The 21,202-nt window shown below is 39.6% G+C and overlaps 2 protein-coding genes across 2 annotated transcripts; both read right to left on the reverse strand.

Annotated features, from left to right (window-relative positions):
* Window positions 1-36: 36 nt before the first annotated feature.
* Window positions 37-8,006, reverse strand: LOC145465210 (NADH dehydrogenase [ubiquinone] iron-sulfur protein 3, mitochondrial-like). The gene is made up of 6 exons (XM_081448987.1): window positions 7,787-8,006; window positions 6,430-6,513; window positions 5,249-5,478; window positions 2,813-2,938; window positions 2,443-2,562; window positions 37-1,293 (listed from the first exon to the last, which is right to left on the reverse strand). Exons 1-6 carry the CDS (start codon window positions 7,989-7,991, stop codon window positions 1,123-1,125), a joined length of 936 nt encoding a protein of 311 aa, XP_081305113.1. The 5' UTR covers window positions 7,992-8,006; the 3' UTR covers window positions 37-1,122.
* Window positions 8,007-9,669: 1,663 nt separating this feature from the next.
* Window positions 9,670-11,957, reverse strand: LOC145465211 (opsin Rh4-like). The gene has a single exon (XM_081448988.1). It carries the CDS (start codon window positions 11,954-11,956, stop codon window positions 11,054-11,056), a length of 903 nt encoding a protein of 300 aa, XP_081305114.1. The 5' UTR covers window position 11,957; the 3' UTR covers window positions 9,670-11,053.
* Window positions 11,958-21,202: the final 9,245 nt, after the last annotated feature.

The following is a 21,202-nucleotide window of genomic DNA, read 5'->3' on the forward strand; positions in this document are numbered from 1 at the left end:
TTAGTAATTTGGGTTGAGTCCACATTTTACAACATGTTGAGCTTATGTTGAGACTTGTGATTTAGAGCCTGGCAGCTAGTGTTAGCTGGCTAGCAAAACACTAAACCCAGTGCTTTAAACCACGTGTTTACTAGGCAATAGCAAATGTCTGAGGAAAAACAAATGCATTAAGTCATTTAGAGTCGATCCTAGTTGCTCACAGAATGTCCCATAAAATTGAATTGAATTGCCACACGAGTTTCTTGGTCTGTGTCCTTTGTGTCTGTACATGTAGCGGCATGTATGATCATCACAGACATTTTCTCATTCAGAGCTCAGCTTTTCAAGCTCAACTTGTGTGCAAATGTACTTGGTCTGTTAAGGTGGTGTGAAATCCTAGTATGTGTTTAAGCCTAGGGCCAATAAAATGTGACAAAAAAGGTCGATAAACTACGAGTAAAAGAGCTCTAATTTTCTCTCACTTCCTCGTATGCAATACCTGGTGTCACATGAGTGCATGGCTATATAAAGGGCATGACTCCAATTCCCGTCCAAGGTTGTAAAAGCCTGTCTTTGATCGAGGATTGCTAGAAAACCTACCATACAACCCATGATGAAATTTTCACAGTTGATTTGTCCGGGTGAATCGTGTTTAGAGCCAAGATTTAACAGAAATCTGTAAGACTATTTTTGATTTCACATTTTCTTAGTTTGTAAAAATGCATGAATGTTACATTGGAGCCAATTTCTAATTCCTGAAACTTTGAGGTGGGGTCATATGGGTACTTAGATATTGAGAAAAACGTCATTTAACCTGCTAGTGCCCAGTCGTTTTTTAGGTACTCGATCTTTCATTTCGGCCATTTGTTGATGTTTAAATCGTTCAAGTTTCACACAGAATGGTAAAAGACTTAGGCAAACAGTAAATAGACAGTTAAAAGAAAGCTCTTTAATTATTGGCACATGTACCAATGGACATACAGTGTATTTGGTTGTAATAAGATATTTACAATTTATTATAGCAATGACTTCTTCCATCATTAAAGAACACTGCTCAGAATGCAGCTGTACCTGTATGCAATCACCAAATAAGATGTATTTTGTTACAAAACCTTTTTTCAAACAGCTAAATGAAGAAATCAATTAACTCTTGTCTGGCTTGTTCCCTTTGGGTAGTTGTTCTGGAAGAGCTTCTACCTCTTTCCTGTGTGCTGGGAAATTCTCCCAAGGAGTCTGAAAGTCAAACCTGCGGAATTCTTGGGCCATTTCAATTGGTTCACAGACAACTCGTTTAAGTTCATCATCATAACGCACCTGAAAACAAATACATATTTATATTTTATTTTGGCATTGAAGCCTAAACTACAGTGATGAAGATATTAAGTACACACTGTACAATCTTACCATCAATTCACACTAGTTAAAAGCAAGAATTGCATTACAGTACCACCTGACTTCATATGCACATTAGCCACCAGTTTCACAAGGCAGTACATGAGGTTTTCCCATGTGACCACCTTGGGAGGAACAAATGAAACACGAGATGAAACCAAAACAAAACCCAGGGGAAAACCCATTGACTTGTCCAGATACGTATGGTTGTGTCTTCATACTCTTAATCGCCTTTGTTAACTTCATAGCTGTATTTTATTACTCGGTATATGACCAAATAACAAGAGATACCAAAACAACAATAATTAGAATGAAACAGTTTCGTTTTGTTCTCTGCCATGCCGTGCCGTGCCATGCATGTATGAATGTATATCAAATGTATGAAATAGGAAAAGGTACTTTCCTAAAGGCTGATATGACATGATTAAGTTACTGTTAATTGATAACAAACCCTTCCCTGAACAACTTTCGGTGCAAAGGAAAAATTTCAGTAAACAAGTGTGTTAACACACTGTAGGTTATCAAAAGCGCAAAGAATTTCATCTCAACAGAAAAACAATAAAATCACGATATTGCTATTGTGTAAGTCATTCATCCATCCATTTGAAAAATTAAAGTAAAATTTCAACCTAGGTTTTTGTTCGTGAATTGGGTGAGTTTCTTTCTTGAACCACACCGTTTCATCTCGCTTCTCTCGCATGCAATTCATGCATTCTGCCACTGCGGTTCACCCGTGCCAATGTGCATTGCCAAATGATTCCAGGTAATACTGTACTTTGAATGTAAACACATGCTGACCATTGTAAAGGTACTTTTAACTAAAGAGAAAACTTAGTTATATGTAGCACTTAGTGAAAAGTCTGGTACAATGCAAACATGTATCATAAATGACAGAAAGTGTTACGGAAAATAGGAAACAACAATGAGAGATTGCTTAAAACATAATTTAACTAAGTGAGTGCCCATAATTGCAACACTACTCTTGTAAATGTTTACTCAAATAAAGATTAACAACAACAGTGGGAAAGAAAGGATGAAAGCAGATCAGTGTAAAATCATTAAATCGATTACCTCAACATAACCAGTAAGAGGGAAATCTTTCCTAAAGGGGTGTCCTTCAAACCCATAGTCTGTCAAAATTCTTCGTAAGTCTGGATGATCCGCAAAGAACACACCGTACATGTCCCATATCTAAAAGGATTCAGAGATGACAAATAAGAACAACTTCTATTCTATTACATTTGAAGTCTCAATCACTATTCAGGGAGCTGCAGGTAATTCTGCATATTTGTCACCTTTCAACCACAAATAATCATGTTGATTGTATTTCTGACATGTAAATTACTACAGAATAGGAGTAGATGATGTAGAGATGAGGAAAATGCAAAACAATACTGCACATACTGTACATGTTAGCCTTGGTATACATGTGGACACTTACCTCTCTTTCATACCAGTTTGCTATCTTAAACACTGGGTCAGCAGAGTCAACTGGTGTCAATTCATCAGTGTATGTTTTTACTCGGATCCTTGAGTTGTACCTCAGAGACAGCAAATTGTACACAATCTACAAAAAAACAAGGAAGAAAGAAAAAAAAAGACTTCCATGTGCTCAAAATGCTGAGGAGTAAAACTTTGATGGACAAGTACCTGTACCACAGGAAGTACAGGCACACTTCACACCACAAGAAATAGAGTTAAGCACCAGGGATTACATACCCCTCTACTGACCACCCCAAAAATAGAATAAAAATAATATATAAAGACTTCACCTACGGTTTGTCTAATTATTATACATGTAGATCACTTGTGTAGGCGAAATTTTAAGGATTACACTGTGCAAATGTAACAGACTTGGGTTCAGGATTGGGCGCAAGTTATATCATTCATTACACATTGCCATTTCCTTTGCTGTGGCCATTGTATGTACATGTATGAAAGACCGAGAAGCCTCTGGAAAGTCTTGAAATTTGTACTACTTTCCCTCCTCCATTTTGTTCAGCTCATTCTCTCACAGGTTTGTGAACTCCCTCAGGCTTCCCAGTTTGCTCAGCCAAATAACAGATAAAAACAAGAAACAAGCTAAAAGTAAGACAAGCCAGATTAGTCAGATTCAGCCACCCATGGAATGTACAAACTTTCCTTTTTCTGCCACCAGCTTCTCTTTTTGCCAAAAATAGCTTTTGGACATCATTTTTGGGGTTTAAAAAAACTCAAGTCCGTTACAGACTTGAGTTTTTTACACCCGAAAAATGATCAGGTTTCACTCTGAAAACATTTGATGCATTTTCAGGTTTCACACTGAAAATGTATCAAACGTTTTCTGTCCACACTTTGCAGAAAAATAAATCAATACAGGGCTCGAAATTGCGACTCACTGGTCGCCAATGTGACCAAAAATTGAGCACTGGCAACTAAATTTTCAGAACTGGTCGCCAGCCGGCGACTCACGTTTTGTCCGATAACTAAAGAACACCACGACACAACTTTTGTTTTTAAATCCTTATATTAGGAAATCATTCGGATATGGTAGATAGTATACAAGTCACCTTTCCGTCCCCAGTAAAATAATGTCTGAATATTACAAGATAATCGAAAAAATTGAATGTAATTCAACACGTCGATACTGCGTTCACGGCGCGCCATATTGTTTCATCGGCTTCTTCCGAAACTGGGATTGCAGGCGCACTTCAACACCACTTGCTTTTCATTTGCCGCGAAAATGGCAGCAGATACCAATCAGTTGAAGGAATTACGTGAGTTTTTACGTGCGGGGAATGAAGATTCAGCCAAAAGGTTAATCCAAACTTTGAATCCTTCGAGGAAAGCACGTCAAAAATAAAGAACGGCATTTCAAAGAAGTAGCAAAGAGAAAATACGGAAGGACCCGTGTTTGTCTCACAATGAAAACCAGGGACTTAAAACGTTTTATGCTTTGCTTCATTTAAAATGACTATGGAGACAACCATCACCTTCGGACCAGAGACATATCACCTGAGAACAACGGTAGCTTTATAACTAAGTGTTACTCATGTTGTTTCTAGTTGTTTTCGCTCTTCAATTGTGACTTTTCTTGCATGCAAAGTAACATAGAAAATCGTGTTCTTGTGTAGGTTATTTATAAAATAAGTTGGCGACCAAAATTTACGATCTGGCAACCAAAATTTTTCCGTTTGTCGCCAGCTGGCTCCCGAACGAAAAAGTTAATTTCGAGCCCTGCAATAAATTATTATTATTATTATTATTATTATGATTATGATTATGATTATGATTATGATTATGATTATTGCAGAGAAATTTGAAAATGCAACAATCACCTGTCATTTTGGATTTGTGTTTGAGGAAAACTTAGTCAGGGAAATAACATGATTATCGTGGCACCATTGTTTTCCAAAAGCTTTCAAGATGTTTTCTGTCTACACAAAAATGAAAAGGTGGCATTTTGAAATTCCTCCCGTTGGAAGAGCCTTTTCAAAACTGAATTGTAGAAATAAAGCCACATTTTCAAAGTTCTCTGCTGTAGCATGAATGTTGCCTTAGACAAACCGTAAGAGAAATCTTTATAAATTTACGTGTACATGTATTGTAATTTTCATTCTCTTTTCGGGGTGATCCATAGAGGGAGTCCGTAGGAGTAGTCCATGGACCCTGTCCGTAATGGGGGTCCACAGACCGGGCCTCAGTGTTTTTGAGCTCCCAAGCCACTAGGCCAAATATAAAAAGGCTTTACTTTCTGTTCTGTGCTTGAGACAAGTTCAAACCAAAGAGTTTGCTTAATAATGTCAGGGTTTGATAAAAGAAAAACAAAAGACAATCAAACTGGTTTTAAAATTTTTAGATTTTAAAATTAAACCCGCAACATACACTGTACATGTACCTCAAATCTGTAAGGCTTTCCCAGCTTATCCACTGCTGTCAGGTCTGCCAGAGACTTGTATTGAGCATTAGTATGGTCCCTCAAGAAGGTAAGGACAGGGATGATTCCCTCCGGCGCAATCAACAATTCCAGTTCTTTTGTTTGCGTTATCTGTGCCTGCTGAATGTACTTTGGCAATATGCTGGCTACATACTGCCCAAACTCAGACAGCTGTGCGACAGCTGCATCCTCTGAACAACAAACAAGACAACAGAAGGTTAAAGACTTAAGATAAGCACCTCTCACTACCAACACATTATAAACAAGTCACAAACAGTTGGACCAGTCATTTTGCCTGACTTTGAAACCTCCATTAAGGTGATTCCTCAGAATTGCATTGCACAGCCCTACTGCGCACAATTTTCCCATCATTAGTGCATGCTCATGAGCTCGTGCATGCATATACACAACATATACAAAACGGTGGCTTTTTATAAATGGCTTGGCTTGTGAGAGACAAATCATCATTTTTTCCTCGGAACATGTGCTGGGACCTAACGATTCTTTTATTTTGTTTGAATGCAGAGATCACCTTCTTCTGTAGCGAAGATGGACCAACTTCTATTGCAGAGTAAAAAATTATCACAAAAATTGAGAGCATAGCTAGCACTTGTAAACGATAATATGTGATCCCAGAACACTCCATGCTTGGAACATATTGAATCCCTGTCGACTAAATACAGTATGCGTGCCTTTATCATGAAACATACATCAAATTGCTCCTTAACATTGATGCAATACATCCATTGTTGTATTTCTTGTTTAACTTTCTCCCTATTTTTCTGTTCTCTTAAAGCATAAGTTGAATGGTTAAAATATAAATGTTTCTGAAAGCAGATAATTTCTGGAATTATGGGGTTTATTGAAGGTCCTCCTGCTCCTAAATGAATATGGGGATCCCCCTGTTTTATTTCAAATTTTAAGTTCCCTTGACTTAAGCAGCCAACAGGTAAAGTTTGAAAGAAAATCTATTGTGAGTTCTATTTCGATGGAATTACCTTAATAAGCTAGCACACTCAATCTCAAAATTGGCAACCTTACTCATGTCATTCCTGCAACCCAGTTGCTACTACATGTAATTCCACAATTTTAACAAGGGATTCCAAGATACACAGAACAGTTTTAAAAATAACAGGTATCACCTTTGACTACAACTTCAGTTGATAATTTTCTTGATTGCTGCGACGAGAATGCACGAGTACAGACAGGTCTGCGTTTGTATTGATCTAGAAAAGACAACATTCATTGAATTGATGAATGATTACAATTTAACAGATATTGAAGGCTCCAGCCTGTGTCTGTCTTTGAAGGGTTTTTTTTTTTATTTTTTTATTTTATTATTTTTTTTTTTTTTTACATGAATATACCACAGAATAAAACTATGTTGACCAAATTTAATTGATGTACCATTTACCCATGCACGTGTAAGCTAAGGCTGTAGCGAAAACTAACACCCCCACCAGCTAAGACCTAAGACCTGAAAACGAAGACCCAAAAACGAAGACCTGAAAATGAAGACCCTTTATTTTCTTTATTTAATATGATCTTGTTATGGTTTCTCACTGGACATGTTCCGCTCTGGTTTTAATGTTTCTAATAGCAGTAAAACATGCAGACCCAAAAAAGAAGACCCGAAAACCTGAAACAAAGACCTGAAAACCCGAAAATGAAGACCCCCTCTGTTTTGTTTATTTTTTAAAAACGACAAAAGTACTGTTTTTGAAGCTCTTTTGAAGTTTGTATCAAAAAATTTGCTGCTGGTGTAAAATGTGCTTGAGGTTGTTACATTCCACATAAATGAACAGGGTTTGGCAATTTTCTTCCAGTTTTCATTTCACACTGGTTCGGCCAGGAAAAGTACCATTATATTATAGTACCACACTCAAAGATGAAGGCCGTTTGAGAAACAACAACGAAACAAGAATCCAACAGCTCTCATATGGTAACCATTGAGCAGAATTAAGGGAATACATGTAAAACCGGTGTTTGATGGTTGATGGTTTGATGGTACAGTACTTTACCGCTGTTAAAAAGAAAAAAACTGGAGTTGGACATGTCACAGCCGACCTTTTTGATATAAATGATACCGTGCAATCAGTCGACCTTATCGCCTGAAGAAGACTAGCAGTAAGCAGTCGAAACGTCGCGATCTACATCTCAACTGACTACATCGTGAGACAAACGATAAAAAGGTCTTGTTAAAGAAAGAAAATAGGGGAGTCTTCGTTTTCGGGTCTTAGGTCTTAGGTCTTAGCTTTCGGGGATCTTAGGTTTCGCTACAACCTGTAAGCTAACGTGAAAACGTTTAAGCTTCAGCTCAAAAACACCGCCAAGCAATTGTTTACAAGTAAATACACTTGAGTTCAAGCAAAGCTTACGACAATAAGAACAAGTTAGTTTCAGTGCAATTTTGCCTATCTCATTGGGAATTTTTACTATTAAAAAGCAAATTGAGGTTTAAAAAAATTAGCTTCAAAACTCAAAACATAGAATACATACTTCTCAGTAGAACTCTGGGACTTGCAATTGCCCCCAATCTCAGCAGAGAACGAACTTTCGAGGACGCCATTTTGAGAACGTAAAGGCTCTGGTGCGGTTGCTCTCTGTGAGAAGCCGCTGCCTTTGTTCTAAGATGCGCAGGCTCGCGCAGGGAAAATTTATGTCCCCACGCCACAACAGTAATCATTGTTTTCACTGACTCCATCTAGTATGGCGGGATGATGGGCAAAAACCCGAGAAGAAAAGGTACGGGAAGAGGAGAGTTGAAACTCCCTGCCACCCCTCCCTCAATATCAAGTCTCATGAACTGTCCTCGCTATGTCCGACATTTCTTCTGTTCCAAATTCTTAGATCACGGATAAAATCACCGATGAGCTCAAGACCAATTTTGGTTCTCTAAGTCAGCAGTACTAAAAGCTTTTGCTTGATCCCCTAGATCTAAGAAATCTAATCTAAATCAAAAGCATGAATCCGGCAAACAAGATCAATAGCCCTGAGGGTAGGTCACAAATAGCTACTAAATGCACCCCAATGGAATCGGTGTTGGCGAACAACAGGAATGAAACGATCAAGAGCCGGATTCAATCAGTAAACGCCAGACTGTGAGAGGGATTATTATTGGTTAAAAAACCCAGTCAGTTAAGATCTAGATGACCAGTCGGTTGAAGAATTCCAAAGTTACCTCGTGGGCATAGACCTTGGGGTGGGTGGAGGGTATAAGCGACCCCAAAGGGTATGGTTTTTCAGCCGTTTTGGTCATAAATAGGGTATCGATTTTAGCCATTTTGATCATTAATAGGGTCTGGTTTTTGCACTTTAGTCTTGAATTGGGCATGTTTTTTAGAAGAACTAACTTTTTCATCTTTATTGATAAGAACATAAACAAAGGCCCCTCTCGATGTCTTTTGACTCTGGTCTGAACTAGGGAACTACTAGACAGGCTCTAAGGGCTACTATCAGGCATTCCACAGCAGGTGGATTCTGACCAGACTAACCTTGCTGGCAGGACAAAAAATAAACAGTCAAACCCGACCTCAAATCCCGACACACGTGCTCTTTTGCTGATCTTGTTTACAAAATATTAACCCTGCGATCAGGCGTTCTTTTTTTTCGGCGAACGGGGAGAAAAAGAACGCCTGAACGCAGGTTAATAAAATATGAAAAAAAAAAAAAAAAGAAACTTGAATCCATGCCACCGATTGATCGAGGGCTTCAATAATCAATTGCAGCGGCTTTGACGATGAAATCAATGCAGGAATAATAATCACTCACCAGTTTCATGATCAAATGTTCGCCCACACGTGATCATTAATTTATCATGTTTTCAACTATACACTGGGGACAGGAAGAAGGCCATTGTTTCCGGAAGAACCAAAACGCCTCGAGCCTAGATTAGACGCTACACATTTTAATCTAGCCCTACAACTGAACCAGCGTTGATTCCCGGCTACAGCCGTCTTTTTGTGGGCCGTGCACCGAAAAAGCCACTAAAACTACATCTGGTACACATTTCCCGACCGAAGCTTTCCCGACCGTTTATTTCCGTCAGCCCCAAATCAATCGTCGGTATTCAACGTTCCCTTGCTTCGGGGTATTACTAATTTGTTTTCACAGAATTGTTGTTGTGAAGAACGTAGCGGTTTATTGCTGACACTGACTAAAGAATATGGAGCGTCGGTATTTGAATAGAAAAGCCCAGTGAAAAACATCTAGGATTGTATACTTGGTGAGTCTTTAAAAAAGGAAGCAAAGACTTACCTATTTGGCAGAAAATGTCGGCTTGTCACCACTTCCTTGATTCCCCCTCCCCCCCTCCCTAAAAAAAAGGACCTAGCAAAATCAATCATCTTTAAACGCTGAATAATTGAATTTTTTGATCGAAACTATTTTTCATCTACCGGTGAACTGATAACGCCTTTTGCTGCGCTCTTTGTTAAATCTGACATCAAAAATAAAATACCGCGGCACCAGTCAGATATGAGGAAGCTTTGATACGCAGGCGAGCAATCATTTTTCATATAAAACACAATTTAACATAGGACGCATCACGTCGTTCATGATTATTTATTTTTCTCTTTCTCGTCTGACACGATTTTATTTCTTTGGGTTTTCTTTCTTACATTACTGTTTCATTCGACAGTTCAATAAACTGACGCAAAATTCAAGTTCAGTTTTTCAGAATAGTTTACTTTCTTATATTACCTCTGAAAAGTTGGTATAACGTATATCTGGGTTCAGATATCATACATAAAGTATGTTAGTAACATGCACTTAAAATCAGAGCCTACGTAGCGAACTTTCTTTGCACATATTATATACATCATGTTATTTCTTACATACGTACTCGTAGGAATAACGAGTGTGTCTCCTGTGATAGTTACCGCATTGATAGCCATAAATCGACATAAAACAAGTTGAATAAAACTTAGCTTGCCTGTTATTGTTGTTGTTGTTTGTTTGTTTGTTTGTTTGTTTGTTTTTCTTTCTCACGGTCTTGTGTCACAATGGCAAAACAAGTTTCGAGGGCAGACAAAGCAAGTCAAGATAAAATTCACGATTCATTGGGGAATCAAGACAAAACTGTTGCACCCTTGAATCAACTCGGCTAAACTTGAGAAAGGTGTGAAACAGATTCGTTCGGAAAAAACGAGCCTGTTTTCCTGATAAATGATCTATGATTTTTCCTTTTAGAGTCGACTGAACCATCAGTTACAAATGGTGCAGTTTCCAAGAAAACTGATACGGTCGAGTTTTTGTATAGTAGCAACAAATTTAAAGTTTTAGTTAAGAAATACTTTAACAAGCCAGCGACTCAACTATACATGTATTCTTACAACAACAACAATGCTTTATTCACTCTAGGACCCTCTAGACACTTGATACGCATTTGCATAGAAAATAAAGATATGTGCTTAAAGTCGAGCCAAGGGGATAAATGAACCTTGCGGTTTTCAAGTTATCCCCCTGCCTTTTATGTGCAAAACAAAATAAGGCCAAGGGAATAGCACTATGCTTGAGATTTTCGACTTAATTATACCTAGGCTAAGCCTTAATAGAAGTTAATAATGGTACTCTTAGCATTTAAAACTTCATCCCAAACATTTAACTTAAATACACAGTAAGAGATGTTTTAACCTTCGTCATTTCTAACATTACCAACTGTAATCACTGATAACTTTTTGTTATCTCCTAACCAAAAAGCATTAAGCCTAAAGCTTTAAGCTTTTACAACACCAAGCAATGAACAGCAATCTTCGCATGTTACTGTCACTGGCGACAAGTCGCTTTCTTGAACACGTGGTACAGCCTGGTCCTGTAGTAAGGGTTCATGACCGCATACAACACAGGATTCACCGCTGACCCAATCACTCCAATAGCAGAAGAACAGCCATGCAGGTTAAAGTGAAGCTCCGTGTAAGTACCAAAGACGCCACCAAGTTGGACGAGAAGAAACGGGGTCCAGAAAGCGGTGTAGACGATGGCGACCCAGAAACACAACTTCGTGACGTGTCGCTCGTCCGCCGAGCCATTCACTCCTTCTATGTGAGTGTGCAGCGTTCGGAATATCTGGACGTACGTCACGGCTGTTATGAGAATGGAAAGGCCATAAAGGGTCGCTGAGTAGCCGAGGAAGATTTTCGCGTAGGTGTCCAAGCGCTGGTTGATCAACAGGCAGCGGTAAAGTTTCGGGGTGGTGTCACCACTTGTGAACTCATTTCGAGCCAGTAGGACCATGAACAGCGAGGCCAAGATGCAGAGGAACCAGAAAATGTACATCACCAGGCGTGCTTGCGCCAAAGAGAGCCTTGGATTCTGCGGTCGTAGCATGACGTCTTTTCGATGATACGCCAACAGAGGGAACACGAAATACATCAGTGAAATGCTGAACATGGACAACAACAAGCTTATTTCACAGACTGGCGTGTTCGCGATGATCTCTCCTTTCGGGTACACTCGGTAGATGAACAGCATCGGCGTGAAGAGAAGGCAGATTAAGAGGTCGGCGATGGCCAAGTTGGTGATGAGAAAGTTGAAAGTCTGGTGAATCGACTTGTCCGTCAAATAGGAGTAGATCACCATTCCATTACCGAGCGAGCCCAGGACGATAGTGAGCAGATACAACGGGCAAACGAAGGCTGTAGTGGCAGTATATTGCTCGTAGTTCTGCATGTCGCCTGATTAATCGTGAAAAACAAGCTGATTTCTGGCCGGCTTCCACACCGCGAACGAAGCTATTGCGAAGAGATCTTCTCGGCATGCGAATCTGTGAACAAAGTACAGCGAACGTGATTTATAGCACAATTTAGGCGCCGCGAATCAATGAGGAACGGAATTAAACTGCACTTTATCAATAGGTTCTATTTTTTGTTATTATTATAGTACGTGAGGCGCAGGTGTGCCGTATGTAAATTAAAGAACCCTATGGAGCTTTCACTTTCGCACATCCTGCTATTTGGGTTTGCATTGTGTCTTTGCTCCTCGCCAACACAACAAAACCAATTAAGCAGCTCTATTAGTGCTACTAGCACTTGAAATTCAAAAACGCACGTCAGTCACACTATTCTGGCAAGGAAACACTCCATTTGCAACACCTTAAAGCTATCATACCAGAATCAGACAGAGGTATCAAAACGTGTAAAGCGCAGTTCGCAAAACAAAGCACCTGCCGGAAAGAGAACCGCTATTAATTTAACACCCCTGAAAATCGAAGTAGCTGGAAAACACGTATCTAAGATTTGCCCAATCACCGAGCATTAAATCTAATGTGTGCCCTGTAGCAGTTCCATTTCCTCTCGAGGAGAAACGGGTTGATCCTATTGATTCCCTAATAGCCTCTGGGGAATTAAAGATATCCAATAAAATTTGATCCACATATACGACAAGTATCGCTACAAAAACATTGGTAATATCTCGATCTCTTGTGATACTAAGCCGTATTTAACGATAGGTGTAAAACCGTGTATGCTTATAGAAATAAGATATCTCCCTGTGAAAACAACTGCAAAATATATACATTCGGAAGTGTTTCCAAGATAAATTTTCAACCGTACGTATTCACTTAGTCGGCAATACTTGTTTCTATGGCTATACAACTGCAAAAATCTAACCGTGTCCTCTTCTAAAATTCACTGACCTTTCCGGTCTCCAAAATGTCCCGCTACTGGTCTGAAAACTTTTCTTCAATCTTGATCTCCGAAATAGAGTGATTCAAATAGCAGCAAGCTGTTCCGTGTGCTGAATGTAGACCAACTCTTACAGAGGAATTCAGGAGAGATTTTTTTTTGTAAGAAAAAAGCGTCGATCGCTGTTTGAACCTGTTTCTCCCCGCAAGCAGCGCTTAATGACAGATTATGAAAAGACCTTGCGATCATAAAACTATTATAAACCCACTGCGGCACCGTTTGATTCAGCTGATTATTTTTTTTATTATTATTATTCAAATGTTTTTGATCCTGTTGTCCGAAAAAGCCACTCTTTTCAAGATTTTAACACCGCATTATTCATGCTGTTATTGTGCTTGGCACTAACCTTACGAAAAACATCTGACTGTCAGGTGAGGAAGGAAGTGTTTTATAGTCGCCGAACTAGGGGACGAAAAAAAAAAAAAAAAAACCAACAAATTATGCATCTGCACACTTATGTTACAAACCTTTTCAGCCGCCGAATGCATTAGTGGACATTTCTTAATGAACAGAACATTCTTAATTGAATACTGGCTTGCTCTCGAGGCAGTCGCGTTTAGTTAGCATTTGTTTTTTAAGCAAAGGACATATACAGTGAACACATTTGCCTGCATTTGCCGAGTTTAAGTACATCTGTGCAAAAGACCGGTATTTTGTTAATATTGTCTGTTCTAAGTATTTGCTTTGTCATATTTTTCTCAGCTGGAGGTGTGCAATAAAAGACTGTTTTTAACTCTAAAAAGCATAAATAAATTTAGAACCTGCAATCACGCTGGCTACAAAAGCAGATAAATTAAGTCTTCACTGGTACATGTTAATTTATTCAGTAATGTGATAACCAAACAGTTTTGCCATTACTGAGTAAACTTACATATACCAAAGAAGACTGAATCTTTAAAAGATCAACCGTAAACAAAGATGAAATAAAATAAATTAACTTAACTATTTGTAAAATATTGCAGAGATAAATTGTATATAAATTAGTTTTGTTACAAATTGCAATCTATGAGGTTAATTTTTTTCATACCAAGCTATTTTTCAGATTCCGCAATCGATTTCAGTTTTTGTGTGGCAGTCTCTGTAAAAGCGATTCACTGCATTTGTGCCCAGTGAACGTTGTCGTGTCACAAGTAAATGTAACGAATTTAGTTGTTTTTGGAAATCGGTACGTCATAATATTGAATTCAGAGCCTGCAAGACGCCTAATTTGAGCATGGCCAAGATGGAAAATTGCCGAAATGGATGAGCTCTCTGTTCAAAAACCACCGAGCGCAACAAAAATTTATTATTATTCCTAGCTATCTCCGTGTTCCTTCAAAAGGCTCAGAGCGCGTGCTACTTTCGATATATTTTGAGTCAGAGGTTCGTACAATTAAAAGTCTACCCAATAGATCACTTTCTGAAACCCTGTCTTCACTGGCGTTATAATTTCTCAAGTCTAGACAGGACCGTCTGTAATTAAACTTCAACTAAATTCTGCCAAACAGATGTTGGGAAGCATAGAAGTGTAAAACTACCTTGCGCTTTTTATCTTCACAGCAACTTCGAACTTTAAGGGCTTTCGAGAATATCACACTTCATAATGCAAATAAGGCTGTCATGCAAATTCAGATTGTTTTCAATGAAAACCGGTTTAAATTGTACATCTAATAAGTATACCTAACTTACAGAAGGTTCCACACAAACAAAACTTAGAAGCGGTGTAAATGGCAAAAATTTTGAATTACGCTAGAGAAAACGAATTTATTTTTTGCCGCTTTGCGTTGTTTTTGCTGTTTGAAATGGCAGGCTTGTGTTCCTTCTCGGCAGTTTACAGGTGATGAGTGCGGAAGTAGTCGTGGATTAACAGATTGTGTAGCCCTAAACACCTGTGACAGCGAGACCAGGTCGCACCTTCAAAATGTTTCTGAAAAAGATCTAATACTGGCAAGTGCAGGTTTTGTAGAGCTCTCAGAAGAACAGGTTAAGAATATGACGGTTTATCTAGCTCATCGTTTTAATTATGTTTTAATTTACCCTGGGAAAGTACCGGCAACCCCTAACACCTGCCAGTATCCAAGACATCAACGGCGGTGACTGGAACACATGTAATTAATTTCAAGCTAGCCAGGAAAGTTAAAAACATCTTCTGGATAAGCTACACCCGTTGGTTCGCGTAGGTTTTATCTTTGAAGATTTTATTTTGTAACCACTGCATGTTGTTGTCACTGTTTACGTTTGAAGGCCCTAAAGCTGACACAGACTTCATTTTCCCATGAGTCATTTCACGAGTGCGCTATGGGCGTATCCAGGAGTGCATCGTTTAGAGACTATCGGGCACCCTGCCGCAATGAAAGATAGTTTGTTCTGAATATTACACAAATTTTAAAACAACAACAACAACATTAATAAAATTGCTCATTCTTTTATTTACAAAGTTGCTTAGCAATACAACTACCTACTGGTCGTTCAAGGTTCACCATTATTTCGTTTGGGAGGGGGCTGGTGGGCGTGGTATATAATCGTGTGGTCATGCCGCAGATTCTAGGTACTTAACAAACACGGATCAGGAAGCTCAGAGCAACGAGAAGATCTGTTATATGCCTTTGACCGCGCAAGTCAGACATCTTGCTGTGGAAAGCAAGATGTTCGATAAACCAGGCCTGAGAGGCTAAACAGGATCACAGCCGACAACAAGTCAGCTATTCTAATAATGGACTGGGCCATGAAATTTCTTCAAATGAAATATCGCGAGAAGCAGTCCGATTGGGTCGGAAAACGAGGCCTTGGCTGGCACATATCAACGGTCATAACTAAGATTGAATGTTAGCACTGGCAAGGTTGAGCTGAAATCAAATGCGCACATCTTTGATTCGTGCCAACAGGACTGGTATGCAGTCTGCTCAATCATTGAAACACAGTGGAGGTTGTCAAAAAGGATCAAATTTGGTAGTGAACCTATCCACATTCTTAGGGATGTGAATGCCGCCGTTAGGAAAACAAGTTTACAAACTGTCTACTTCAGAATGTATTGGGCATGATAGCTACGCCGGGCTTAAAAATATATATTTTTTTTAACGAACTAACTGAACGAAAATGGTTTTACAAGCCATTTACTGCTACGGGACCCCTGACTAACAGCGTGAAATAATCGTGAATATATTGAGCGGAATCACAGAACTTAATTTGTGTAACTGAGTTAAATTCAAGTTAGTAGCCTTTTCAACTTTATTTGCCTTCTTCCACCCATCGGAAACTCACGGTAGCAGGATAAACATTGAATTCCAGACGAAAGTTCCTTTTCTTTCTTCAGTTTCTTGTTTTGATTTTTTTTGCTCGCCGAAAATATGAACTCTCCTGATTGACACATTGTGTTGTAAACCTGCACCAAATTTTGATAAACGCTATTTCAAACAAAATGAAACCAAAGAGAGAAAGTGTACAATTCAGCATAACTATTCTAGCAGTCACTACTATTACAAGTTAACATGACTTAACAACCCGGTAAGAATGTCCTTGACAGGCTAAAAATAACTTAGGCCCCGTCCACGTGTATCCGGATATTTTTGAATCCGCAACTTTTTCTTTCCAGATACGGCTTCCGTCCACACGCATTCAGCGAATTCAGCAGCGAATCCGGATATTTTTAAATCCGCTCTCCAAAGTGGAAAAAAATAAATCCGCAACGAATCCGATAACGTGTGGACGGTGAATCCGGATATTTTCGAATCCGATGACGCAGCAAAATCGTGTCCAGTCTCTCACAGAACAATAAACCAATATGGCGGCACAACGTGTGGGCCTAGTTTCTCTAGAGTGAATCCGGATATCATCGGATGCGTGTGGACAGGCGAAGTCGATTTGAATACACTACGTGTGGAGGGGGAAATTTTTGAATCCGGAAAGAAAATGCTGCGGATTCAAAAATATCCGGATACGTGTGGATATGTGTAGACATATCGGATATGTGTAGACATTCTAGCGTTGTACAATGATGACGACTGAATCTACATTTTCTTTACATCACCTACAGCTCTACAGCTGAAGTACACAAGCGATAAATGTCCGATAAATAATTTCCCTTTCTAGCTAGGCAGTAAGTTCTATAGTAAACGGTTCTAATTTTTAAATATGAGAGTCCTTTTACATATAGACCAAATCTTATTTAACCTATATATAATTTCAGCCGAAACAGCTTTTAGGCCAGACAGAAGATAACAGTAACTTACACCGCAGCCGCTCATTTTAGCTTTTTAATTCAAAGTTTTGGAGGACTCTTTGATGAATTTAAGGCTATTCACGATTTTTTTATTATCCCGAGCAAAGAGCACGTTTTGAGAATATCTGCTTCAAGGTAACATTACTCTATGTGGGAAACTTCAAAATTTATGTGGGAAACTTGGGAACTACGAGCGGTGCAAAATTGTGTGACGGACGCTTTCGCGGCTGAATATTAGCTATGTTGATCGAACTCCTGTAGTTCAAAAAGGTTAGTGCCCAAAGTTTTTTTTCCTGTTCCCGGTACACTAGTCTTAGCACTAAACATGGATATTGGTCGAGGCTCCAGATCACGTTATACTTTTGAGAAACACTCCTTCAACCAGCAGCATGTCCGCTTGAATTTTGCAAAGGCTCTTTGTGGGACATTTTCAAAAAATCATAATTGATTTTTCTTAAGCCCGATTTCTAATATATTAACGTTAATCAAAATATGAAACATGAAATAAAGTGATCTGTAAGTTTATCGTATTTCAGTAAAAGCGTAATTTTTCAGCGCCTTCGGCGTAACGCCTAAATTTGACTCGCAAAAGAACGATTTTAACAGTTTTGGACCGTCCTCGAAAATCGTCGCCGGAATAATTGAAAAATAGCATAAAAAGCCAAATTATTGCTATTTTTGTTTATCATATGGACTAATTGTCTCGCACAGAAAATTTGAAGAAATTCTGTCTTCGGCCGAAAATCGAGTTGTCGGTTATTACATGGACAGCCTCTTAAAACTTGAAGATCATTTCAGCTTTGACAGGACGCTTGTATGTACGTTCATGACCTTTACAGTGCAATGCAATGGTACGGCACTCGATTTTAGTGCGCTTTCCCTGGTGCCAATCATGAGTTTAATTACTTCTCTCAGTTCCTCGCTTGGCGTACAACCCGTGAAAAGGACTGGGTGCCATTTTGTACTGTGTTTTGGTTTCGAAGGCGATATTGTACCTCTGTTATGCAAATTGTTGTTTTATTTCACCTTTTCATTTCCTGGGCGTGCCTGAGGGTGTCTTTAAATGTCATGGACGCGCACGTACGCTGATATTCACTGATGGTTTTCGCTATTCCCTACATCAATCAATCAATAAAACACAACTTTCCACTGGTAAATGGGGCACTGGTTGCTGCACCGGATTATTATTGAGAACTTCAGATAAGCTTAGATAGTGTACGTTATATGAAACTGAACAAGTACATTAAAAACTAGTGTGCCTACTGCCCGCCAGGAAAAAGCCCCTTTTCTTTAGGAGGAAACCTGATCCCCCTCGAATGCAGAGCCAGGCACATAGGAACCTCGAGGGAGAGAGGTTGTAAGCTACACTAATGCACTATTTAGACAAGCTATCTGTAATGATATGTATACAGTATACTTCATAAAATAAAATTAGCACATGTTGGTAGCAGGGCCAGTCTAGAATGATTCCCCAAGTAAAATCCCGCCAACACACGATCTCGATTATGATGTTGCCATGACAACTGTCAAATCTCCGGCGAACAGTGAAAACGTAAATTTACTGCTATTCTACGAACCGCAGCAAATAGCAGTTTGTCTCCCCCAAAGGCGATATTGTACCTCTGTTATGCAAATTGTTGTTTTATTTCACCTTTTCATTTCCTCGGCGTGCCTGAGGGTGTCTTTAAATGTCATGGACGCGCACGTACGCTGATATTCACTGATGTTTGTCTCCCTTTACTTGTGTCACGCAATCTTACTCTGAAACATTGGCAATCGATGGTTAAGTGTACAGTAGCCGCTGAAATGAGGCCGATTTTACGATTGACGGAATCTTCTCTACTTTAGAGTTTGTAGGTATTCATTTGTCTGTGTAGAGGAGCTGTCTGATGTGAGGTACAAATCATAATTACATAATTACTTTCAAGTTGAGGGAAACCGCAATATGAATAATAATTTTCGGGAGTGAAAAAACATCACAGGAGCAAATAAACCGAAACTTATCAAGAAATGCTTACGACCTAGCAAGAGTAAGATTGATTTCGAACGACAAACTTCAAAAAGATTGGTGAATTTATGGACGGCTGGGTGTGCCTCAGCTCGCCCACTTGAAACACAGGCAGCCCAAGCTCTGTCTATGAACCACACAAGCAACACAATATGGCATCGAATTATAAGGGTTTATAGGGGATTTTCTACAATATATCCATCGAGGTAGTTAAAAGTGAAAATTCTCAATAAAAATGGCTTACCTTATTCCAGACGTGTGTTGTTTGCTCCTGGTGTGGTTATTTTACCGATTGAACTTGATTTAAGCGACTTTTTTGAATTCCGATTTCCCTTTATAAAGAGAGGACAAGACGAAACACCTCAGTCGGAACAGCCTGCCGAACGAAGTCAAAAATCCCAGGCTAAAATGTACCCACGGCCACAAATCCACCGCAGAATTCAAGGGCGAAGGTTGATCTTTCATTTCAATCCTCTAGCCACACAATCGCAGCCATGCGAGCGACGCCAAGCGGCTCTTCGTGTCCCCAGTGAAGCGATAACACTATGGAAGAGCTCCGTGTCGTTTGATCCGCCACCCAACGACCGTTGAAATCGGCTTGGTAACCTCGTCATGTTGGCAAACCAAGGCTCGCGGGGGTACTAGACCGCAATTTGTCAACTAAACTTCTCGTAATCCCCTCAGGTCGAATTTACAATGCAAAATAAAAATCGTACAGAACGCTTTTGCAAAATGGCTTCAAAACCAAAGAAACTTAAGATCAACGGCGAAAGCTCCGTAGAAACTGAGGAGATACAATCATTTTTGAAGTGGAAGTCGTGGTAAGTTTTCCCGTTTATGCACCTTTGATTTGTTTGTATAAAATATTCCCGAGCTGATAAACTAAATTTGCTTCTCTTAGGGTATTGTGGAATTACGAATATTGTGAGGAAACTGTAATGGAAGCCAGCAAAATTTTGTCTAGAGCATACGAAGAGAAAGAAATTGCCGTAAGCAAATTGAACTCTGTTCTGCTCGGGAGAATTCTTAACGAATTATGGGGAGATAAAGTTAAATTGGTGAGGCGAGGACCAAGTAACTCAAAGGTGCGTAAACGTGAAAACTTACCATGACTTCCACTTCAAAAATGATCTCCTCAGTTTCTACGGAGCTTTCGCCGTTGATCTTACGTTTGACAAATTTGACAAATTGCGGTCTAGTACCCCCGCGAGTCTTGGTTTGCCAACATGACGAGGTTACCAAGCCGATTTCAACGGTCGTTGGGTGGCGGATCAAACGACACGGAGCTCTTCCATAGTTTTGTCGTTTCACTGGGGACACGAAAAGCCGCTTGGCGTCGCTCGCATGGCTGCGATTGTGTGGCTAGAGGGTTGAAATGAAAGATCAACCTTCGCCCTTGAATTCTGCGGTGGATTTGTGGCCGTGGGTACATTTTAGCCTGGGATTTTTGACTTCGTTCGGCAGGCTGTTCCGACTGAGGTGTTTCGCCTTGTCCTCTCTTTATAAAGGGAAAATCGGAATTCAAAAAAGTCGCTTAAATCAAGTTCAATCGGTAAAATAACCACACCAGGAGCAAACAACACATTTATGGAATAAGGTAAGCCATTTTTATTGAGAATTTTCACTTTTAACTACCTCGATGGATATATTGTAGAAAATCCCATATAAACCCTTATAATTCGATGCCATATTGTGTTGCTTGTGTGGTTCATAGAGAGAGCTTGGGCTGCCTGTGCTTGAAACAAAGACGAAGAAGTCAAGAGTCAAAATCATGGGGGTTTTCTTCATATATTTAACGACTTAACAGTACATCAACACCGTTTACGCTGTTTAACTAAGCATTCTTACCAGATCTTTGTCCAGGTGAAACAATTTGCCAGGCTCGCACTCGAGGGAACGGCGCGCGTGACTGAACTCGCGATTTGACCTGCCCCAGCCCAAACACCCGGACAACCCACAAGGCACCTCGCGCTCCATGCTCGAGGTCACGCACGCATAACCTGAGTATCAGGCTTTTCTTAGCAAGA

The sequence above is a fragment of the Orbicella franksi genome, chromosome 13, assembly GCF_964199315.1.
Source record: "Orbicella franksi chromosome 13, jaOrbFran1.1, whole genome shotgun sequence".
Classification (NCBI taxonomy): Eukaryota; Metazoa; Cnidaria; class Anthozoa; order Scleractinia; family Merulinidae; genus Orbicella; species Orbicella franksi.

Excerpts from the sequence above, each read along its gene's own strand:
- LOC145465211 (XM_081448988.1), bottom strand. The coding sequence starts at position 11,956 with ATGCAGAACTACGAGCAATATACTGCCACTACAGCCTTCGTTTGCCCG.
- LOC145465210 (XM_081448987.1), bottom strand. The coding sequence starts at position 7,991 with ATGGAGTCAGTGAAAACAATGATTACTGTTGTGGCGTGGGGACATAAA. Across the intron at positions 5,479-6,429 it reads AACTGAAGTTGTAGTCAAAG|AGGATGCAGCTGTCGCACAG; the intron begins GTGATACCTGTT and ends TTTGTTGTTCAG. Across the intron at positions 2,563-2,812 it reads CAAACTGGTATGAAAGAGAG|ATATGGGACATGTACGGTGT; the intron begins GTAAGTGTCCAC and ends GAATCCTTTTAG.